This window comes from Gobio gobio (assembly GCF_949357685.1).
Source record: "Gobio gobio genome assembly, chromosome: 10".
Lineage (NCBI taxonomy): Eukaryota > Metazoa > Chordata > Actinopteri > Cypriniformes > Gobionidae > Gobio > Gobio gobio.
In genome coordinates, this window is record NC_137116.1 from 40589465 (window position 1) to 40609138 (window position 19674).

The 19674-nt window shown below is 44.5% G+C and overlaps 1 protein-coding gene across 1 annotated transcript in view; it reads left to right on the plus strand.

Annotated features, from left to right (window-relative positions):
• sort1b (sortilin 1b) overlaps window positions 1-19674 on the plus strand; it is a 29700-nt gene that overhangs the window by 6621 nt on the left and 3405 nt on the right. Inside the window, exons 7-17 of the mRNA XM_079827964.1 lie at window positions 866-912; window positions 9876-10030; window positions 10107-10251; window positions 10496-10651; window positions 14198-14304; window positions 14426-14528; window positions 15177-15348; window positions 15457-15644; window positions 15746-15935; window positions 18475-18591; window positions 18768-18876. Of these exons, the coding sequence (XP_079684090.1) occupies window positions 866-912; window positions 9876-10030; window positions 10107-10251; window positions 10496-10651; window positions 14198-14304; window positions 14426-14528; window positions 15177-15348; window positions 15457-15644; window positions 15746-15935; window positions 18475-18591; window positions 18768-18876 (1489 nt within the window). The remainder of the gene's footprint in view (window positions 1-865; window positions 913-9875; window positions 10031-10106; window positions 10252-10495; window positions 10652-14197; window positions 14305-14425; window positions 14529-15176; window positions 15349-15456; window positions 15645-15745; window positions 15936-18474; window positions 18592-18767; window positions 18877-19674) is intronic.

Consider the following 19674-nt stretch of genomic DNA (forward strand, 5'->3'; position numbering starts at 1 on the left):
CAGATAAACTGCTGCATCAAACTTCAGTTGGATTCTCCTGCTTTTTATTTTTTGCTTGAATCCAACAGTCCCTGGTTTGTACACGTTAACAGGGAATAGCTATGTTGACAAGGAAGTCATGCAAGGCTTATCATTCATTTGCACAATAAATGTGGGAGCCAGATCAGTTTGGGCACTTTAAAATCTTTAGTGTATATATATAGGAAAGGAGGAAAGTCCCACACCAACATACAAATGACATGAAGTTCTCACGTGACTTCAGAAGCCAGGAAAGTCAAAAAGGGCACTTTGCATAGCACCCAGGAACATGGCATGAGCACTTCAAAAACCGGTATATTGTAATATTGTGATAAAAGAAAACGAACTTATATAATTCACTTATATAATTGTTAGTTTTAGTATTTTATCCAATATTAAGTGTGTAATGCGTATGACAATGTGCCCACTTACATTTAAATTTTAGAAACTCTTTTCATTTATGTTGCAACCTGAAAACTCATCCTGAGTCACTCCCTTAAGTCTTATCTTAACAATACGTCACATGATCTGTGACAATCATAGATATCCTGTTACAACAATGCCATCAATTTTAATGAGGAATCTCTATGCAACCAGTTTCTTGTTGCATTGTTCATGTGTTATCTATAAATCAAAAATATGGTTTGTATGGTGATTGTCATAAACTGTCTACTTCCTTGACATTTTAGTGTGCAGCATGTTTGTACTTGTACTTGTACTTATTATGCTGCAAAGTGCAAACAATTAAAAGTGACTGATCCGAAGTGAACCAATCTGACTGCTGTTGTTTTATGAGGTCTCTTGAGTTTAATCTCACAGATCAATTCTCTCTTCATCATTTCCACAGGGGATTGGATACTCTGTTCTTCTCCGCCAACCTTAACGGATCCTGCTGTGAGTAATATTTAGTCATATTTATAGCTTTGTTGATCTGAGGTATGGTGACATGAATGTGTTCCGCTCTGTCGCTAGTACGTGTTTGTATTGATTTCCTATGTGTATTTCTGTTTGTACATACATATGCATTAGTTGCTGTATTAAAGTTGAGTTCTTCTGAAATGAAAGATCTTTTCTGTAATATCAATATTTTCTGAAATATCAAAATTTAAGATATATAGATATCTTATACACAAACTACAGTTCAAAAGTTTGGGGTCACTATGTTATTATTATTTTTTTCTAAATGAATTAACTTTTACTCCGCAATGATGCAATACACTGATCAAAAGTGACAGTAAAGACATTTATAATGTTATAAGATGTATATTTCAAATTGATGCTGTTTACATCTTATTTATCAAAAAATGCATCACAAAATATATAAAACAGCACAACTGTTTACAACATTGATATTAATAATAAGAAATGTTGCTTGAGCACCAAATCAGCATATTAGAATGATTTCTGAAGGATCATGTGACTCTGAAGACTGGAGAAATGGGTGATCAAAAAATTAAATTTTAAAATATAATAAAATAAAAAACAGTTATTTCAAATTGTAATAATATTTCACAATATTACAGTTTTTACAATTTTGTTTAAACAAATGCAGCTTGGTAAGCATAAGAGACTTTCTAAAACTTTTAAACGGTAGTGTGTGTATGTGTATATATATATATATATCAGTGATGCGCGGGTCAATGTATAAACAACCCGCACCCGACCGACGTTTTCAACTAACCCGCCCGCAACTCGGACCGCAAAAAAAAGAAGAAAATATTGTACCCGACCCGCTTCCTGACCCGCATTTTTTAAAAGTAGTAAATGCTCATCGTAGCTCATTGGGCCATTGAGAAAATGTTTCAGGCCCTGGCGTGGTGCTCAGAGGTGCAGCGGCGAGAGCAGGCAGTTCTTGAGGCGGCCCATCCCATTTCAGCTCCAGATGCATATATTATTGATGAACGCGATGTTTATGTTTCGACCCGGCTTGAAGAATTCATCAGCCCACATTTGGAAAACATTTGGAAAAGTGTGAAAGCCCTTAGGAGCGCAAACTGTTATTTTTCTGAATGCTGTACGATATAGCCTAGTGTTATGTAATACAGGCTTGATTTATTCATTTATTTCGTTTAATTTTCTTAACAATTAAGATGCTGCATGTGTTTATCCAGTCTAATCGAAGTGTGCGTCTCTCCCCCGACTTTCCCAACAAAAATCCCGCCCCCTCTCAGAAAATACATAAAACTGACTTTAAATGCGTTTAAAAGTAGCCTATTAAAATGGTACAATGGCATTGCTCAGTTCAACGTTTTGGGAAATCGGGCATTTTGTCCCGCGTCAGCATTTATTCAAAAGTTAATAACGCTCAACATTCAAAAGGTAAATAAGGATTTATTGACGATCCGACCGACCGTGACCCGAATATCATTAAAAATATTTTTGGATGACTCGTAACCGCGGGTAACCGCGGGTGGCCGCGGGCACCCGCTCATTTTGGATCAATCCGCGCATCACTGATATATATATAAAATAAAAAAACATTTTATTGACACATTTGTCGTTAACTGCCATCTTCTTTAAAAATAATATGTATTCATTTCATAAAAATAAATAAATAAAATATACATCCTATATTTTATATGTTGAAGTTCCCTTTCAGTCGGTCACGTTCGACGTACGTCGGAACTGACCAACGAATTGGGATCTATTTTCAGAGACCAATCTACTTCGAGTGTATAGAAACGAGCCAATAAACATTGGCATGCGGTTCACGCACCGCCCCGCAGCGCGGGTATAAAACACGGACGTGAACAACGCATACCGCTTTCAACTTCGGAGCCGATGGTTTTGCTGCTTACCTGCACAAGACTGTTTCTGCCGAGAGTGTTCAAGAGAACGAGTCTGGAGAGTGCTATTCCTGGTGTTGACGTGACGGCGCGAGTCAGCGAGTGGCCGCAAAAGACTTCCGGTGTTGGTTCGTTGGGCGTTTCCTTTGAGTGCTCACCCGCGGGCTTGCACTATCGGCCCCGCGGCCATCTCCCTGAGTGCTTCAGCACTATAAAAGAGCATTTTTCCATTCATAAAAGAGCAAAATACACGGTTTGACCCTGCGTCTTTTTCAAGATGTCATTCAAACCGTGTGTTTCTGGATGCCGTCGTTTTCTGTCCCCAGTTGACGGTCATGATCGTTGTCTCACGTGTTTGGGCGTTTAACACGCTGAGGCAGCGTTCGTGAATGACTCATGTTCCTGTTGCGGGAACATGACCATCGCAGTGCTTAGATCTAGGCTCGAATACCTCAAACGGGGTGGAGTCCCAATGCGCATCTCCCGATCCAGCGGTCCTCCCGCTGCAAAGCAGAGGGCTGCTACTTTGGCGGATGCCTTTGGTGGAGATCTGAGGGTGACGGTCAGGGCTTCCCCGACGGGCCAAAAACCCCTTGGGCCCCTCCCACCCTCCGCTGCGCCGGTGGAGCTTTCGGAGGAGCGCGCTGGTTCTTCCCACGGGGGGGCGCCGTTTCCTTTGGGGCTCCGGCTGAGGATATGATTTCGCTGGCTGCATCGGAGGATGAGCTAATGGGTTCTGGAGATGACGATCCGGCTGCGTTGCCCCCTTCGGGTGTGGCAGCGTTGTCCGAGCCGGATCCAGAGCTTACGGCTATGCTCACCCGGGCCGCCGCGAGTGTCGGGCTCGAGTGGAACCCTCCACCGTGTCCCGAACCCTCGCGGTTGGATGATTGGTATCTCGGGGCGGCCCGTGCTGGTTCTCAGCGCCCCGCCCCAGTGCCATTCTTCCCGGAGGTGCATCAGGAGCTCACGAAGTCGTGGTCGGCGCCCTACAGCGCCCGCCATCGATCGACTGACTCCTCCATCCTCACTACCCTCGACGGTGGTGCGGCTAAGGGCTACATGGGGATACCTCCGGTCGAGCGCGCCGTGGTGATGGCACTGTGTCCCAGGGCCGCGGTTGACTGGCGGAATGCCCCGCGTCTCTCCTCCCGGGCGTGTAAGTTCTCGTCCGGGTTACTGGGCAAGTCTTACGCTGCCTGCGGGGAAGCCGCATCATCGCTGCATGCCATGGCGCTCCTGCAGGTCTACCAGGCCAAAGCGCTCAAGGAGATGCACGAGGGTAGTGCCGACCTAGGGATCATGCAGGAACTGCGGACAACGACGGACCTCGCCCTCCGGGCGACGAAAGTCGCTGCCCGCTCCCTGTGTCGGGCGATGTCCACTATGGTGGTCCAGGAACGCCACCTGTGGCTGAACCTGGCTGATATGCGCGAAACCGACAAAGACGCCCCTGTCAGTCAGGCCGGCCTCTTCGGCGACGCCATCGAGAGCTTCGCCCAACAGTTCTCGGTGGCCCAGAAGCAGACGGAGGCGATCAAGAACATCCTGCCCCGGCGGACCGCTGCTGCCTTCACCCCTCCGCGGGGTCCAGCGCCTCCTCCTGCTCGTCGCCGAGGGCGTCCGCCTCCGCCCCTGCTAAACCCAAGCAGCAGCCTCCACCCGGGAAGCAGGGCCCAACCCGCTCAGGGCCCCGCTAAGTCTGCCGGTAAACGTAAGGGTAAGCGGCCCTGAGACGGGCAGCCCAGGGACGGATGGATCTGCTCGGAGGGAGATGGTGTCCGCACCCCCCCCCCGGAGGAGGACCGGGGGGCCAACAACATAACATCTCTGCCACTAGCTCCTCGGAGCTCAGTGGTACCCACATTGTCAATAAAAGAGCAGTTTCCTATGTCCCTGGGCCCCAAGAGGGCCAAGATCGTTGTGCGCGACGCCCCCGGGCCTTGCCACTCCAGTCTTCCCCTCTTCTCGCCAGGGGGCAGTGTGAGGCTAGAGGACGCCCCCGGGCCTTCTCTCCCACACACTGCCCCACCTCGGAATGTTCAGACCCTTCTCTGGGTCGCCTCCGGGCCGTCCGAGTCAGGTCTGAACATTCCACCTCGCTGCCTCACCCCGGGTACGTCTGTGGTGCCGTTGGTCCCGCTTGCTCAGTTTCTGGGAGCCTGGCTAGAGCTCCCGGGGCTGTCTCGCTGGCTCATCCGTACCATCAGACTCGGTTACACGATTCAGTTCGCGCACCGGCCCCCCAAATACAAGGGCATCCTGTTCACCTCAGTGCGGAGCAGCGATGCCCATGTATTGCGGGCGGAGATCGATGTCCTACTGGCGAAGGGTGCGGTCGAGCCGGTTCCTCCAGCCGATATGAGGTCGGGGTTCTACAGCCCCTACTTCATTGTACCCAAGAAAGGGGGTGGGTTACGGCCAATCTTGGATCTGCGCATTTTGAATCGGGCCCTGCACAGACTTCCGTTCAAAATGTTAACGCAGAAACGCATCTTCGAATGCATCCGTCCCCAAGATTGGTTTGCAGCGATCGACCTGAAGGACGCGTACTTTCATGTCTCTATCCTTCCTCGACACAGACCGTTCCTACGCTTTGCGTTCGAGGGGAAGGCATATCAGTACAAAGTCTTGCCCTTCGGGCTGTCCCTGTCGCCCCGCGTCTTTACGAAAGTCGTGGAGGCAGCCATTGTTCCACTCCGAGAATGCGGCGTTCGCATTCTCAACTATCTCGACGACTGGCTTATACTCACCCAGTCTCGGGAACAGTTGTGCGAACACAGGGACCTGGTGCTCCGTCACCTCAGCCTGTTGGGCCTTCAGGTCAACCGAGAGAAGAGCAAACTCTGTCCCACGCAGAGGATCTCTTATCTCGGCATGGAGCTGGATTCGGTCAATCGGACTGCGCGCCTCACAGAGGAACGAGTCCAGTCAGTGTTGAACTGCTTGAATACATTCAAGAGCAGGACGGCGGTCCCACTGAAATTCTTTCAGTGGCTCCTGGGGCATATGGCATCTGCAGCCGCGGTAACGCCGCTCGGATTGCTTCATATGAGACCGCTTCAGCGCTGGCTACACGACCGAGTCCCGAGGTGGGCGTGGCAGAGCGGCCAGTATCGGGTCCCAGTTACCCCGTACTGTCGCCAAACCTTCAACCCTTGGTCCGACCCCTCGTTCTTACGGGCCGGAGTGCCCTTAAGACAGGTGTCCAGGCATGTTGTGGTATTCACAGATGCCTCAGCCACGGGTTGGGGGGCCACGTACAACGGGCATGCAGTCTCGGGTCTGTGGACGGGGCCCCAGCTGCATTGGCATATCAATTGCCTGGAGTTAATGGCGGTACGTCTTGCGCTAAGTCGCTCCAAGAAGCTGCTTCAGCACAAACACGTACTGGTCCGCACGGACAGCACTGCGGCCGTTGCGTACATCAACCGTCAGGGTGGTCTGCGCTCCCGTCGCATGCTCCAACTCGCCCGCCACCTCCTCCTGTGGAGTCAGAAGCATCTGAGGTCGCTTCGTGCCATTCACATCCCTGGTGCGCTGAACCAGACAGCCGACAAGCTCTCTCGTCAGTGTCCACTTCCGGGAGAGTGGCGACTCCACCCCCGGAGCGTCCAGCTGATATGGGACCTTTTCGGAGCCGCACAGGTAGACCTGTTTGCCACTCCGGACTCGTCCCATTGCCAGTGGTACTATTCCCTGAACGGGGGTACCCTCGGCACAGATGCACTGGCGCACAGCTGGCCCCGGGACCTACGCAAATATGCGTTTCCCCCAGTGAGCCTTCTAGCACAGACTCTGTGCAAGGTCAGGGAGGACGAGGAGCAGGTCTTGCTAGTTGCGCCCTTCTGGCCCAACCGGACCTGGTTCGCCGAACTTACTCTCCTCGCGACAGCCCCACCCTGGCCGATTCCCCTGAGGAAGGACCTTCTTTCTCAGGGAGGGGGCACTCTTTGGCACCCGCGTCCAGACCTCTGGAAACTCCATGTCTGGTCCCTGGACGGGACGCGGAGGTTCTAGGTGGCCTGCCACAGGCAGTGGTAGACACCATCACTTCAGCTAGAGCCCCCTCTACAAGGCGCCTCTATGCCCTGAAGTGGAACCTGTTCGTTGACTGGTGTTCTTCTCGCCGCGAAGACCCCCGGAAGTGTTCGATTAATGTTGTGCTTTCTTTCCTACAAGATGGGTTGGAGCGAAGGCTGTCTCCCTCCACCCTGAAAGTGTACGTCACAGCAATAGCGGCATATCACGATGTAGTTGAAGGTAAATCCTTAGGGAAGCACGACTTAATCGTCAGGTTCCTCAGAGGTGCGAGGAGACTAAATCCTCCTCATTCTATCTCGCTACCCTCTTGGGACTTAGCCCTGGTGCTCAGAGCACTTCAGGGCCCTCCTTTTGAGCCTTTGCAGTCCGTTGAGTTAAAAATCCTGTCTATGAAGACTGTACTCCTGACTGCATTGGCCTCAATCAAGAGGGTGGGGGACCTGCATGCGCTTTCGGTCAACGAATCGTGCCTAGAATTCGGGCCCGGTAACTCTCACCTCATTCCTGAGACCCCGGCCCGGATACGTGCCCAAGGTTCCTACCACTCCCTTTCGGGACCAGGTGGTGAACCTGCAAGCGCTGCCCTCGGAGGAGGCAGACCCAGCCCTGGCTTTGTTATGTCCCGTCCGCGCTCTTAGCGCTTACGTTGACCGGACACAAAGCTTTAGGACCTCAGAGCAGCTCTTCGTCTGTTACGGAGGCCAGCAGAAGGGAAAGGCTGTCTCCAAGCAGAGGTTAGCCCACTGGATAGTGGATGCTATCGTCTTAGCGTACCAATCGCAAGACGTGCCTTGCCCGTTCGGGTTGCGAGCGCACTCCACAAGGAGTGTTGCCTCCTCCTGGGCGCTGGCTCAAGGTGCCTCGCTGACAGACATCTGTAGAGCTGGTGGCTGGGCGACACCTAACACGTTCGCTAGATTCTATAGCCTCCGTGTGGAGCCGGTTTCTTCCCGTGTACTTGCCTCCAACGGCCGGTAGACGCGAAGTGCCCGTTCCTGTGACGGCTTGCTACGCCACTCCCGCCTATGGCCGGATGCGTGCGTTATTTTTTCTCCAGTTGTGTTCCCCAGAAATGGTGAACCCTGTCGAGCTGCTCCGTCACCCCTTCGTGCCTGCACCCGTATGCTTGTGGAACGTGTGTGTTAGGCTGGGTCCATATGTAGCGGTTCCCTCACGGTGACCCCATATGTGTATTTCCACGGTACCTGCTACCCTACTCGGCTAGCCCCGTGTCTTTCCCTTGACAGAGCCCGCTCTGTCGTCTCTGGCGGTGTTCTTTCCCCCCTGGAACCAGGTTGGAACCACCCCAGAGACTGCCATATGTTGTTACTACCCAGATAGGTTAGTCCGTATGAGTATTTTCCACCCTCCTCCTCAGCGTACCATCTCCCGAGACGGGCACGCTTTCCCAGCGTTATCCAATAGTCACGCTGAGTGGGTCTTGCAGAAACAGCAGTGTCAGACCTCCCTGCTTAAGCCCTGTCTGCTGCTCCAACTAGGAGCACCCAGTGAGCTTGAGCAGGGCGCTGGAAGGGCCAGCACCCTGGCGTTTTTGTAGGGATCCCAATTCGTCGGTCAGTTCCGACGTACGTCGAACGTGACCGACTGAAAGGGAACATCTCGGTTACGTATGTAACCCTCGTTCCCTGAAGGAGGGAACGGAGACGTACGTCCCGTCGCCAGGTGCTGTGCTTCAGCTGCAGGCCCGAGTCACATCTCGGCTCCTCAGTTGTAAAAGCGGTATGCGTTGTTCACGTCCGTGTTTTATACCCGCGCTGCGGGGTGGTGCGTGAACCGCATGCCAATGTTTATTGGCTCGTTTCTATACACTCGAAGTAGATTGGTCTCTGAAAATAGATCCCAATTCGTCGGTCAGTTCCGACGTACGTCTCCGTTCCCTCCTTCAGGGAACGAGGGTTACATACGTAACCGAGACGTTTTTAGCAACATTTTAATTTTGCATGAACTATATATTTTTTCATTATTAAATGTAAATATATTAGTGCTGTGGAAAAATGTATCGCGATTAATCGCATCCAAAATAAAAGTTTGAGTTTACGTAATATATTTGTGTGTACTGTGTATAATTATTATGTATATAAAAATACACACACATGCATGTAAATATTTAAGAAAAAAATTATATTTATATAAGATAAATTATATATACAGCAAATATTTCTTAAATATATACATGCATGTGTGTGTATTTATATATACATACTAATTATACACAATACACTATATTATGTAAACACAAACTCTTATTTTAGATGTGATTAATCACGATTCATTTTTCCCCAGCGCTAAAATATTTAGAAATCGTTAAAAATATATTTCACTATAAAATTTTATTATATATATATTTCATATTTCAGGATAAATAAGTATATTTACAGAACAATAATTGAAAATATTATAATTTGCAACAATTGCTGGAAATTGCAATGAAATCTATAAACTCATAAACATTTTTGCTGCAACATAATAGCATATAGTCATTCTTGAAACTTTGAAGAAAAAACAATGCGAGCCAGTTAGATTTTTATCCAAATTTGCAACAGCAGTTCACAAAAAAAACGAATGTTTTTGTTTTCAAAACATAAAAACACAAGTACATGTTCGACAAATCTAAGTGAGAGTGACAATACAGCAATGACCGTTCTGTCAACTGGCCCAAAACTGACCTTGTCTGAGTAGAGTTGTATACTTTTTAAGCTTCCTTTTCAGGATGCTTGCCAATGTGTGCATGTGCTTTTTTGCTAAACGATTGCACCAGTGTCAGAGCGGATGATGCAGCACCCTGTGAGTGGTGTTGCTCATTAACAGTCATTAGATAAAGTGTCGTTAGAATTTGTTTGAATTAGAATTCAGCATACCACAGTGGATTTGAGTCAGCAAACATTGTGTTATTGCTATAGAAAAGCACGACACCACTGCGGCCCAAGCGGTATCAGCAACTCATAAAAACTAGGTGCATAATTCTGTAGTATTGTTAGCTCACTGTTTGTTGTTTTGTGTTTTCAGATGATAAAGGGATGCTGGTGCTGAGGAAGTCAGTTGATTTTGGTATTAACATTAAGACAGTCGCCGAGAGAATCTACTCCTTTGGGATCGGCGGACGCTTCCTCTTCGCTTCAGTTATGGCTGAATCAGGAAACATAATGCAGTCAGCATCAGAGGTGTGTGTGACGTGCACTCGAGTGTGAGTGTCTATATGTGTGAATGTGATGTTTTAATTATGTGCATGTTCTTTAGGACATTTTACGTGCAATACATGTGTCGGTAGACAAAGGTGAGACATGGAACATGGCACAACTTCCTCCTGTCAGTCATGAGCAGTTTTACTCAATACTAGCAGCCAATGATGAAATGGTCTTCATGCATGTGGATGAACCAGGAGGTCAGTGTTTCCTTTTGTTTTACTTACCATAACCATAATACATATGCTTACAGCTGACATTTCCTGTTGTAGAAACCATCATGCCACACTGATGTATTGATATATTATTTATTGTGTGAAAAACTTTTTTCTGAGTGGAACAGTTGCAAAAAGAAACAACATTAAAAAATACAACATTTTGATATGTGCTACTTTATAGACCTCAATGTTTGTCTTCTAACTGTATTGTGTTTATTTTTCATAGACGCTGGGTTTGGCACCATTTATGTGTCAGATGACAGAGGCACTGTGTATTCCAAGTCTCTCGAACGCCATCTGTATATGACCCCAGGGGGTGAGACAGACTTCACGAATGTCACTTCCCTCAGAGGAGTCTTCACTACTAGCGTGCTGGCTGAGGGTATGTCTACATCCTAACATAAGACAAATAAACACTTATTGTCTGTGTGTTTTTAACATCAGATTACTCTAAGCCTGTACATGTTATGCTTTAAATCAAAATGAATAACATCAGTTTTTAAATAGCAGCTTGCAGTTTACTTTCTAAATATACATTTCGATATATATCATGATATTTAACATTCCATACACTTCTGTTTAAATGTTTGGTGTTTTGGTGTTGGGTTTTTAACATTTTGAGCAAGGCTCACCAAGGCTGCATTTATTCGATAAAAATACATTAAAACACTAATACTGTTAAATAGTATTACAATTTAAAATAACTGTTTTCTGTTTTAATATATTTTAAAATATAATTTATTCCTGTGTAGTGTTGTCAAAAGTACTGACCACGATACCAAGTCGGTACTGAAATGTAAAAAATGTTGACGCTTTGAGCGCTGTTGAGCGGAATCGTAAATAGCTCTGATTGCCCATTGTGCTCACACGCTCATCAAATATGTCTGTGATTGGCTACAATGACCAGCGCTTCAAAAACATGTTATAAATATACATCAATGACGCTTTTCACAGAGCGCTTACTCAGATACACACGGGAGCGTTTGAATGCAGGCACCTTTCAGCCTTTCAAACGCTCCCGCTTTCAAAACACTTAAGGGTTTTTCCTTGTTCGAAAATGGTCTTCGGTGGTGGCTGACAGACATGGTCATCCATACACACACACACACACACACACACACACACACACAGTAAAAAAGTACCCTACCCACGTGATCTGCCATCGCAATACTGACAATACATTTTAAATAAATTCAAAGAAAGTTTGTAACTTTTGCTTATCTTATTTTGATCCCACATGAAAAAATACTATAGTATATTATAGTAAAATTACTCTAGTAAATAGTAAATACTATAGTGTTATTGAACCGTACTATAGTAAATATACTACAGTAAATTAACAAAGTGTAGTAAATACTATAATATACTACAATATACTACAATTTACTGTACTATCTTTACTATAGTAGGGTTCAAAAACACTATAGTAATTTTACTATAATATACTATAATATACTATAGTATTTTTTCATGTGGGATACCTTGATGTTTGTTTTTTTTCCTCATTTTTACACTATTTACTGATAATTGTTTTGGTATATAATCATATCAATATTAAAAAGTAGTATTTAAAAAATGAACAAAAAAATTAACAAATAGCCTAATTTTCTGCCATATACAATTTCATAAAATTATCAGCTAGCTAACAACAACTTCTGGGTTCACCTCACTCCAGTCTAAACTAAGTGATTTAAAGGCTATTTATTTTACTACACATTATGAACATAAATAAGCTGAAAGACTGTGGATAATTAAAACTAACTCTTACACCCACTCTTGCTAAATTGTGAAAGCACTTGTGTTCTCATTTCAGGTGTTCTGAGTAACTGATTCATGAGTTCAGTGTTGGACAGATCAGTTGTTCTAACCAGTCGTTAAAATGATTCGGTTCAAATGAGTCATTATGGCGAATCGGACATTAGCAGACGCTTTGTGTGTGAATCCCGTCTGTTAGAACATCGATTGCCAAAAAAATTTCAATGTAGGCCGTTTCTCAATATGCGTTCTTGTCTGTTTAAAGGGGTGGTAAAACACATTCTTTTGAAGGCTTAACTGTGTTTGTGGGGTGCACTGTAACATGTGTTCATGCTTCGTTTAAAAAAAAAAAAAGCCTTATTTTTCATATATTTGACCTTTATTCTACACTGCTCTGTCCCTCCTTGTAAAACGGTCTGATGCTTTCCGGGTTGTATGAAGCCAGTCCCTCAAAAATACGCAGTGGGCTCTGATTGGTTAGCTGGCCCAGTGTGTTGTGATTCGCTAACCGCCTAGTGCACGTTTGTCGGAAACGTCACGCCCCTTACCGGAGGCTGTGCTTTGGTCAGTATTAGAAACAACGGCGTCAATAAAACCATATGAGCCGGAATCAGACCCAGAACATTTGAGTGAAGATGATCGAGCAGAACCTGTTCAGTCCTCATGAGTAAAGACTGCGAATCTATAATGATCGCTACTGAATGGCACTTTAACTTTTGTATTTTTAGAACGATTATAGCCTAATATCTGTCGCAAGAACTAACCCAAAACGAACACTAAGCACTGGCTTTAACTAGTAAGTTAGCCAAATCACACACAGAACCATGTTTAGCATGCCTGTAGATAAACAATACATAAAAGCTCTAATCAAAGAATAATTTACACTAATGTCAGGTTCGCTGTTGAGATTTTAACGTTAGTGTTTGTAACGTTAGGTGTTCGTCGGATAACGTTAAGTATGAATGAGCATTTAACAGACTGGTTTGCAGAACAGCTTTGTCATCTGTTTACTTCCTTGCTACAACCTATTACAGGAAAACACATCGATGAAAAATAAATCAGACTTACAGGTTGTGGCCCATAAACAGCTTCTGTTTGTAAATCCAGCTTTCAGGACAAGCCGTTGTGCATATCCTGTATTGAACTCGCGAAGTTTGTGGAAGTTTGTGTCGTCCTCCGTGAAATGTGCAGCGCGCGCGTCGTGCATCCACGCACCGGCAGTGTTTTTTTCACGCAGCTGACGTTGTGCAAATCTGGCATTGAAATCGCGAAGACGGTGGATGTTTTCCTCTGTTAGATGTGCTGCAGGGAGCCCTGCGCGCGCCTGATTCCCCGCTGACTCAAACACACGTGCATATAACATGCTGTATGTTAAACGCTCTGCAACGCACCCCCGTCCCAAGGAAGGCTGAACAGAGCAAGTACCCCAGACCTGCAATCCGGATGAAAATAACAGCGTTTCCTTGGCATCGCGGCAACAACACTCCAGCCTAACTATACCACAACAGCGCCGCGATACAAAATGGCCTCACCCCCCCTTATTTAATATTCTCGGAGGAGGGGTTTATGTAAATATTGAGCCTGTTGATGTCACCAACCCTGGAGGAATGTGTGTAGTCGCCTGCCGGCCGTTTGCTGTAGTTCTTAGAAACTGATTTCTTTAAAAGCAAATATCTCCCTTTGCTTTAAACTTTGAACGTTGTAACTTTGCAGATGTTGTTTATGCTCAAGCAGCAACATTACACGTTAGCTAAAGTTAGAATAGTGAAATCGTGGTTTACCACCCCTTTAAGACGTGCTTTTTTGGGAGGTAAATAATGGTGCAAACACCAGTAAATTGACGAGCGCAAACCTTAGTAAATCACCTTGTGTGATTCATTTAAATACTCTCCTCCCAGAAATTTTGCATCTGAAAGCGAAACTCCTACAGATGCATATGCAATAAGGTCAGCCGCAAAAATAACTGTCCACATCTTTTCAACTCTAATTTTTCACTGCGTGTCTTTATTAAATCCTGACAAAAGAGGGTTTGTGCTGGTGCAAGCTGTTAGTAAATCTGTCCTTAAATGTAAAAACAAATAGCTCACATGACCAAAGACACCTAGATTAAGGCTTTTCTGAAATGTCAGAGTAATTTTTTTTGTTTCTCTCTTTTTCTCTTTTTTTGATGAAGACACGTCTGTACAGACAGTAATATCATTTGATCAGGGAGGAGAATGGGTTCCTTTGAAGAAACCTGAGAACAGCAAGTGCGATTCTACGGCCAAAGATGAAGAAATGGTAAGAATCACTTTGAATGTATGCTGCGATAATTGGACAGATGTGACCAAATAGTTAAAATCCTTGAGAAGTCTAACAGTATGTTTATTTACTTACCTTGTGTTGTCTTCCTCCTGTGCAGTGTAGTCTGCATATTCATGCCTCATATAGCAACTCAATGAAGCTGAATGTTCCCATGCTGCCTCTGAGTGAACCCAATGCTGTGGGACTCGTCTTGGCTCATGGTAATGCATGTACACTTTTAGGAAGAGTCCAAAGTGCAATTCAGTTCTGTGACATAAATTGTAATGTATCTATTTTATTTAATGTTATTATTGTATTTTATTTTATTTTTAGTAATAAGTTGTAACACATGCAAGTAATTCATATGAAATGAATAAAATAGATACAAGAAAATTAAAGGTGCAGTAAGCGAGAAACTGTTGATATTTGAAATCAACCTCCTAAACAAACACACCCTGCCTTCATTGCTCCAACCCCAAAATGCAGATCACACAATGCAATAGTGGATGGCCTTCGTGCTTAGGTCTCTCCAGTGCTGGAAAGCTTGTCTAATGTTAACATGGGTACTAAAGCTATTACCTGATCATACCTCTTCTTTTTCCAATGATATTCCTCTGACTGTTTCTCTTTTGTAATGTCTCTCAGCCATCGCTCTTTCTTCAGTCTTTCTTCAAATCTCCCTCTCCCTCACTCTCTCTCCTCCCTCATCATGACTGTATACGCCCCCCACTGATGATTGCCTACGAGTGAGTTGTGGTGCTTGGTCTGATCCACTTTCAAAAGCGTTTCTCAGAAATCGCTTACTGCACCTTTAAAGATAAAGTGTGTAATTTCTGTCACTAAAAATAATTGCTTTCCCACTCACCCAGGCAGCGTAGGTGACGCAATCTCAATGTTGACACCTGATGTGTACGTGTCGGATGATGGAGGGTACACCTGGCTTCAGGCTCTGAAGGGGCCGCACCACTATGCTATCCTGGATTCCGGAGGCCTCCTGGTGGCTGTGGAACACAACCAAGCCAAACCCATCTCTGAGATTAAGTGAGCTTCCTGTAGTTCTTGAGACGAAACCCATACAATTGGCTATTATATGGTCGGTTTTCCACATGCCGATACGTGCTGTAAAACTCTTTGTTGTGTGTCTCTCAGGTTCTCCACCGATGAGGGGCAATGCTGGCATGTTTATAAGTTCACCCAGACACCGATGTACTTCACAGGGCTGGCCTCGGAGCCTGGTGCCCGCTCAGTGAATGTCAGTCTCTGGGGTTATGAAGATGCTATCGTCAGTCACTGGGTAACTTACACCATTGACTTTAGAGTCCTGCTGACACGTAACTGTGAGTGACCAGTTCTGTTTGAACCACACAAAATCAAAGACATTTTGAACTTTTTATAATTGGGTTTAGCACATACTAATCTTTCTCTGTCTGTTTTTCAGGCGTAGCAAATGATTATGTCCAGTGGCTGGCGCACTCTGATGATATCAGCGACCCAGAAGATGGTTGCATGCTGGGTTATAAGGAACGATTCCTGCGTGTGAGAAAGGACTCAGTGTGTTGGATTGGCAGGGATTACATAGTCAACAAGCAACCCACATCATGCAACTGCACACTGGATGACTTCCAGTGGTGAGTGGGAACCAAAGTTATTGTAGCTTTGCTTTTTCTAATTCTACTTTGAAAATAACTTTAGTTTTAGTTCATTTGAGGAATGGATTGTTTTGTTTCAGTTTAGTTATTTGCTATTAGCTATTTCATTTTAATATATTTTTCAGGGCTCGACATTAAGCCTGTTCACATGCTTTTCTTTTCTTTTCTTTTTTATTCTGAAGCAATATTCTCACCAGTTTTCAATCAGCTTTGACATATTTAAATCTGCATATTTGTGATATTTTTACCTTTTATAAAGGGCATTTTCCCCTAATCTTATTAAATATAGGCTATGCTTCAGCTAATGCTTTATTTTATTATATTCTTACATTTTTATCAATAAATTTAATTAGAATAAGACGCTATAGGGCTGTTACAAATCAAATTAAATAATTTACGCTGGAAAAATTACAACTACATTAAATAATGTTATGAGATTGTTTTAAATATTTTTTGAATATACAAATAAGAAATGTTGGAAAGAATGTTTAACCATGAATCTAAACTGCCAGTAGGTGGCGGCAGATGACCGTATTAATGAGTGAGTCATTCAGTCGATTTGTTGAAACAGCTGATTCATTCAAGAATGAGGCAGGCCCTGTCCCAAATGGCACACTTCATGTGCACTTTCGGTCTTGTGGACTTACAATGGCCGCTGCGTGCGCATGTCCGTTAAGTCCACGAGACCGCAAGGTGTCCCATTTGTCATTTTAGGTCTCAGAAGGGTGCTCGCGAGTGCCCCTTTGAGGTCGATATGCACCCTCAATGCGCACTTCTGTCGAGCTGCACTGGAATTCTTCTCGGCAGTCAAAGCGGCATTATGTCGGATTATGCGGACTTAGAGAAAGACCATGAGGGTTTAGGGTGCCATTTGGGACAGGGCCGCAGTCGTTTACGAATAGGTCATTGAATCTTTGATTCAACCGATTCATTCAAAATGCTGAATCATTCAGTTAGTGAAGTGAAGTGACCCATACTTGGAATTTGTGCTCTGCATTTAACCCATCCAAGTGCACACACACAGTAGTGAACACACACCCGGAGCAGTGGGCAGCCATATTGCTGCGGCACCCGGGGACCAGTTGGGGGTTCGGTGCCTTGCTTAAGGGTCTCAGTATTGGTATTGGTACAGTCATGGTATTGAGGGTGGAGGATGGAGGAGGGCGGAGGAGGGCGCTGGTTATTCACTCCCCCCACTGACAATTCCTGCCGGACCTGAGACTCGAACCCGCAACCTTCCGGTTACAAGTCCGACTCTCTAACCATTAGGCCACGACTGCCACGACTACCATTAGGCCACGACTGCCCCAGTAACACACTGTTACTGTGAGATGTGTTATGGTTCTGCTGTGATCTTTGTTTAGAACTAGATTCGCTGCTGAAATAGAACAAAAACAGTCAATATTGCATCTAAAATGTAAGTGACTTAAAGGTGAACTATGTAGGATTTTTGCAGTAAAATATCCAGAAACCACTAGGCCAGTGTTATATATTTTGTTCAGTGTAGTACTTAGAATATCCCAAATGTTTTCAACTATTTGTAAATCGTGAGAAAATTGCTATTTTAACCAAGGAACCGGGACGTGTGAACTATGCATGTGAGGGAGTCGCCTGTCGATTGCGTCAAATCTGCGTCACCCTCGGTTTCCGGTTTTATTCAGTTAAACACTTTACTCTCACTGCAGTGTGAACAAGTGTCATAGCAGCCGCCGAGCGAACGTCATAACTTCCTTTTCAACACACTCAGATATATCTAATACGATAAACAGAGTTGCGTTACCTCATATACTCATGACTGGAAAAGAGGAAGTGGCGCCGGCAACCGTGTCATAATAAAAGTCCCGCCAGTGACTATGCCATAATAACAGTCCCGCTCTTCAATCGCTCCTGCAGCCTTGCTCGGCTCCACAACACTCGGTCCTGCTCTGCTTCAGACTACAGTAATGTTAATAATCGCATCCATTAACATGATTTCTGCCCGAGTCCTATCCTGACTGTTTCCCACCGGCTGTGAGGTGAAGACCACATGTCCCGAGAATCTGCGCTCAAACGTGCCGTCATCAAACTACGCCTTTGTTTTGAACAGGCGACCTCTAGTGGACGGAAAAGTTACATAGTGTAGCTTTAATGTTAATTAATTGTTTGTGGTCACATTGTCATATTTTCAATCGTGATGGTATTCAGTCCCGGACAAGCGGACAAGTGTTAATGTCGAGCCCTGTTATTTCCATTTTGGTAATTTGGTATAGGACTGTTTTTCTCAGCTTTTTGCTCAATGTTGCTTTTTTTTAACGAAACACCCACATTCAAGTGTTGATACAAAAAGAATGCATGAAGCTTAAAAAAACTGATTGTTTTGTTTAAAAGCATAGGCTCTGTTCTTTCTTTTGATATATTGCTTGTTCAGATATTCCGGGGGCCATGACATTTTTGCGAAAATCATCAAAAAAGCTGGCGAGAGAGTTAATCGTGCAGCTTTATTTCAACGTTTTCACATATTCTCTTCCCTTTTCCTTAGTGACTTTGGATACTACCGTAAAGAGGACAGCTCAGAATGTATTGAGCAGGCTGATCTCAAAGGCCATGATCTTGAGATCTGCATCAATGGGAGAAAGGAACAGCTACAGACCAGTGGGTAATGCCCTCTTTGGATTATTCTCCATTGCTGGAAGACTAAATCTTCATCTTTAAAAGTAGACAGTTGGGAGTTTTCTCTTGCTTTATTATCTTACATCTGGTCAGCACCTCCTTGTTTCTCTCTGACTTATTAAGAGAGCTCTAAAAACATGCTGATTATAATTGATTTAACAGGTACAGAAAGATTCCAGGTGATAAATGTGTGGGAGGAAAACAACCAGAAAGAAAAGTGATTGACCTGAGCAAGAGATGCGTCAGCAACCTGCTGGACCCTCAGCTGCTGGTGAGACTTCATTTATCCTGCTGCATATTACTAGTTTAATCATTCAGACAGGGCATTTTAAAATACCTTTATGGTGCTTTTTGTCATTTTGGAATTTAACAACATCAGTCCCCAGTTTCTGGGATGACAGAGACAGGCATTGAACAACATATAAAAAATAACGTATAAAAAAATAACATATAGAAAATAAACTATCGGGTAAACTATCCCTTGGTAGATATAATATTTGTAAAGTTCCCCGATTATGCTATTTTAAAGGTGCCTACTGTTGTTTTGGAGGTCGCCTACAATAGGTTTACATGTCCAATGTCAAACAACAATTAAATGTTCTCATAATATACATTGTACATCACCTTGAAGAGTATGAAAATGTTTTTATTCGAAAAAACTTGGGTGCGTATAAAATCGCATACTCCCTTGAGTAAGTACTTATTTTGAATGTATGAATGTGTGTAATATGAATGTAATCTGGACGTACTACATTAGCAATGTTGTCATTATCATGTGACCTACCAGCGTTACGTCGCTTCACTGCCATTCATAAATCCTCTCCCGTGGCCTCATGGGATAATAAAGTGTCCATCGTATGCACACATCAGAATCTCACTGGAAAAAGTAGGTCATCCGGGTACTTTTTGCCTACTCTTTTATGAGTACTGTGAATTTGGACATACTTCTTTTGTCACATAAAATTTTTCATCTACTATATAGTAGGGCAATATGTGATTTCGGATGCAGCCACAGGCCCAGTAAACACAGAGACGCGTTTAGCTGCATACGTAAAAAATTTGTATCATT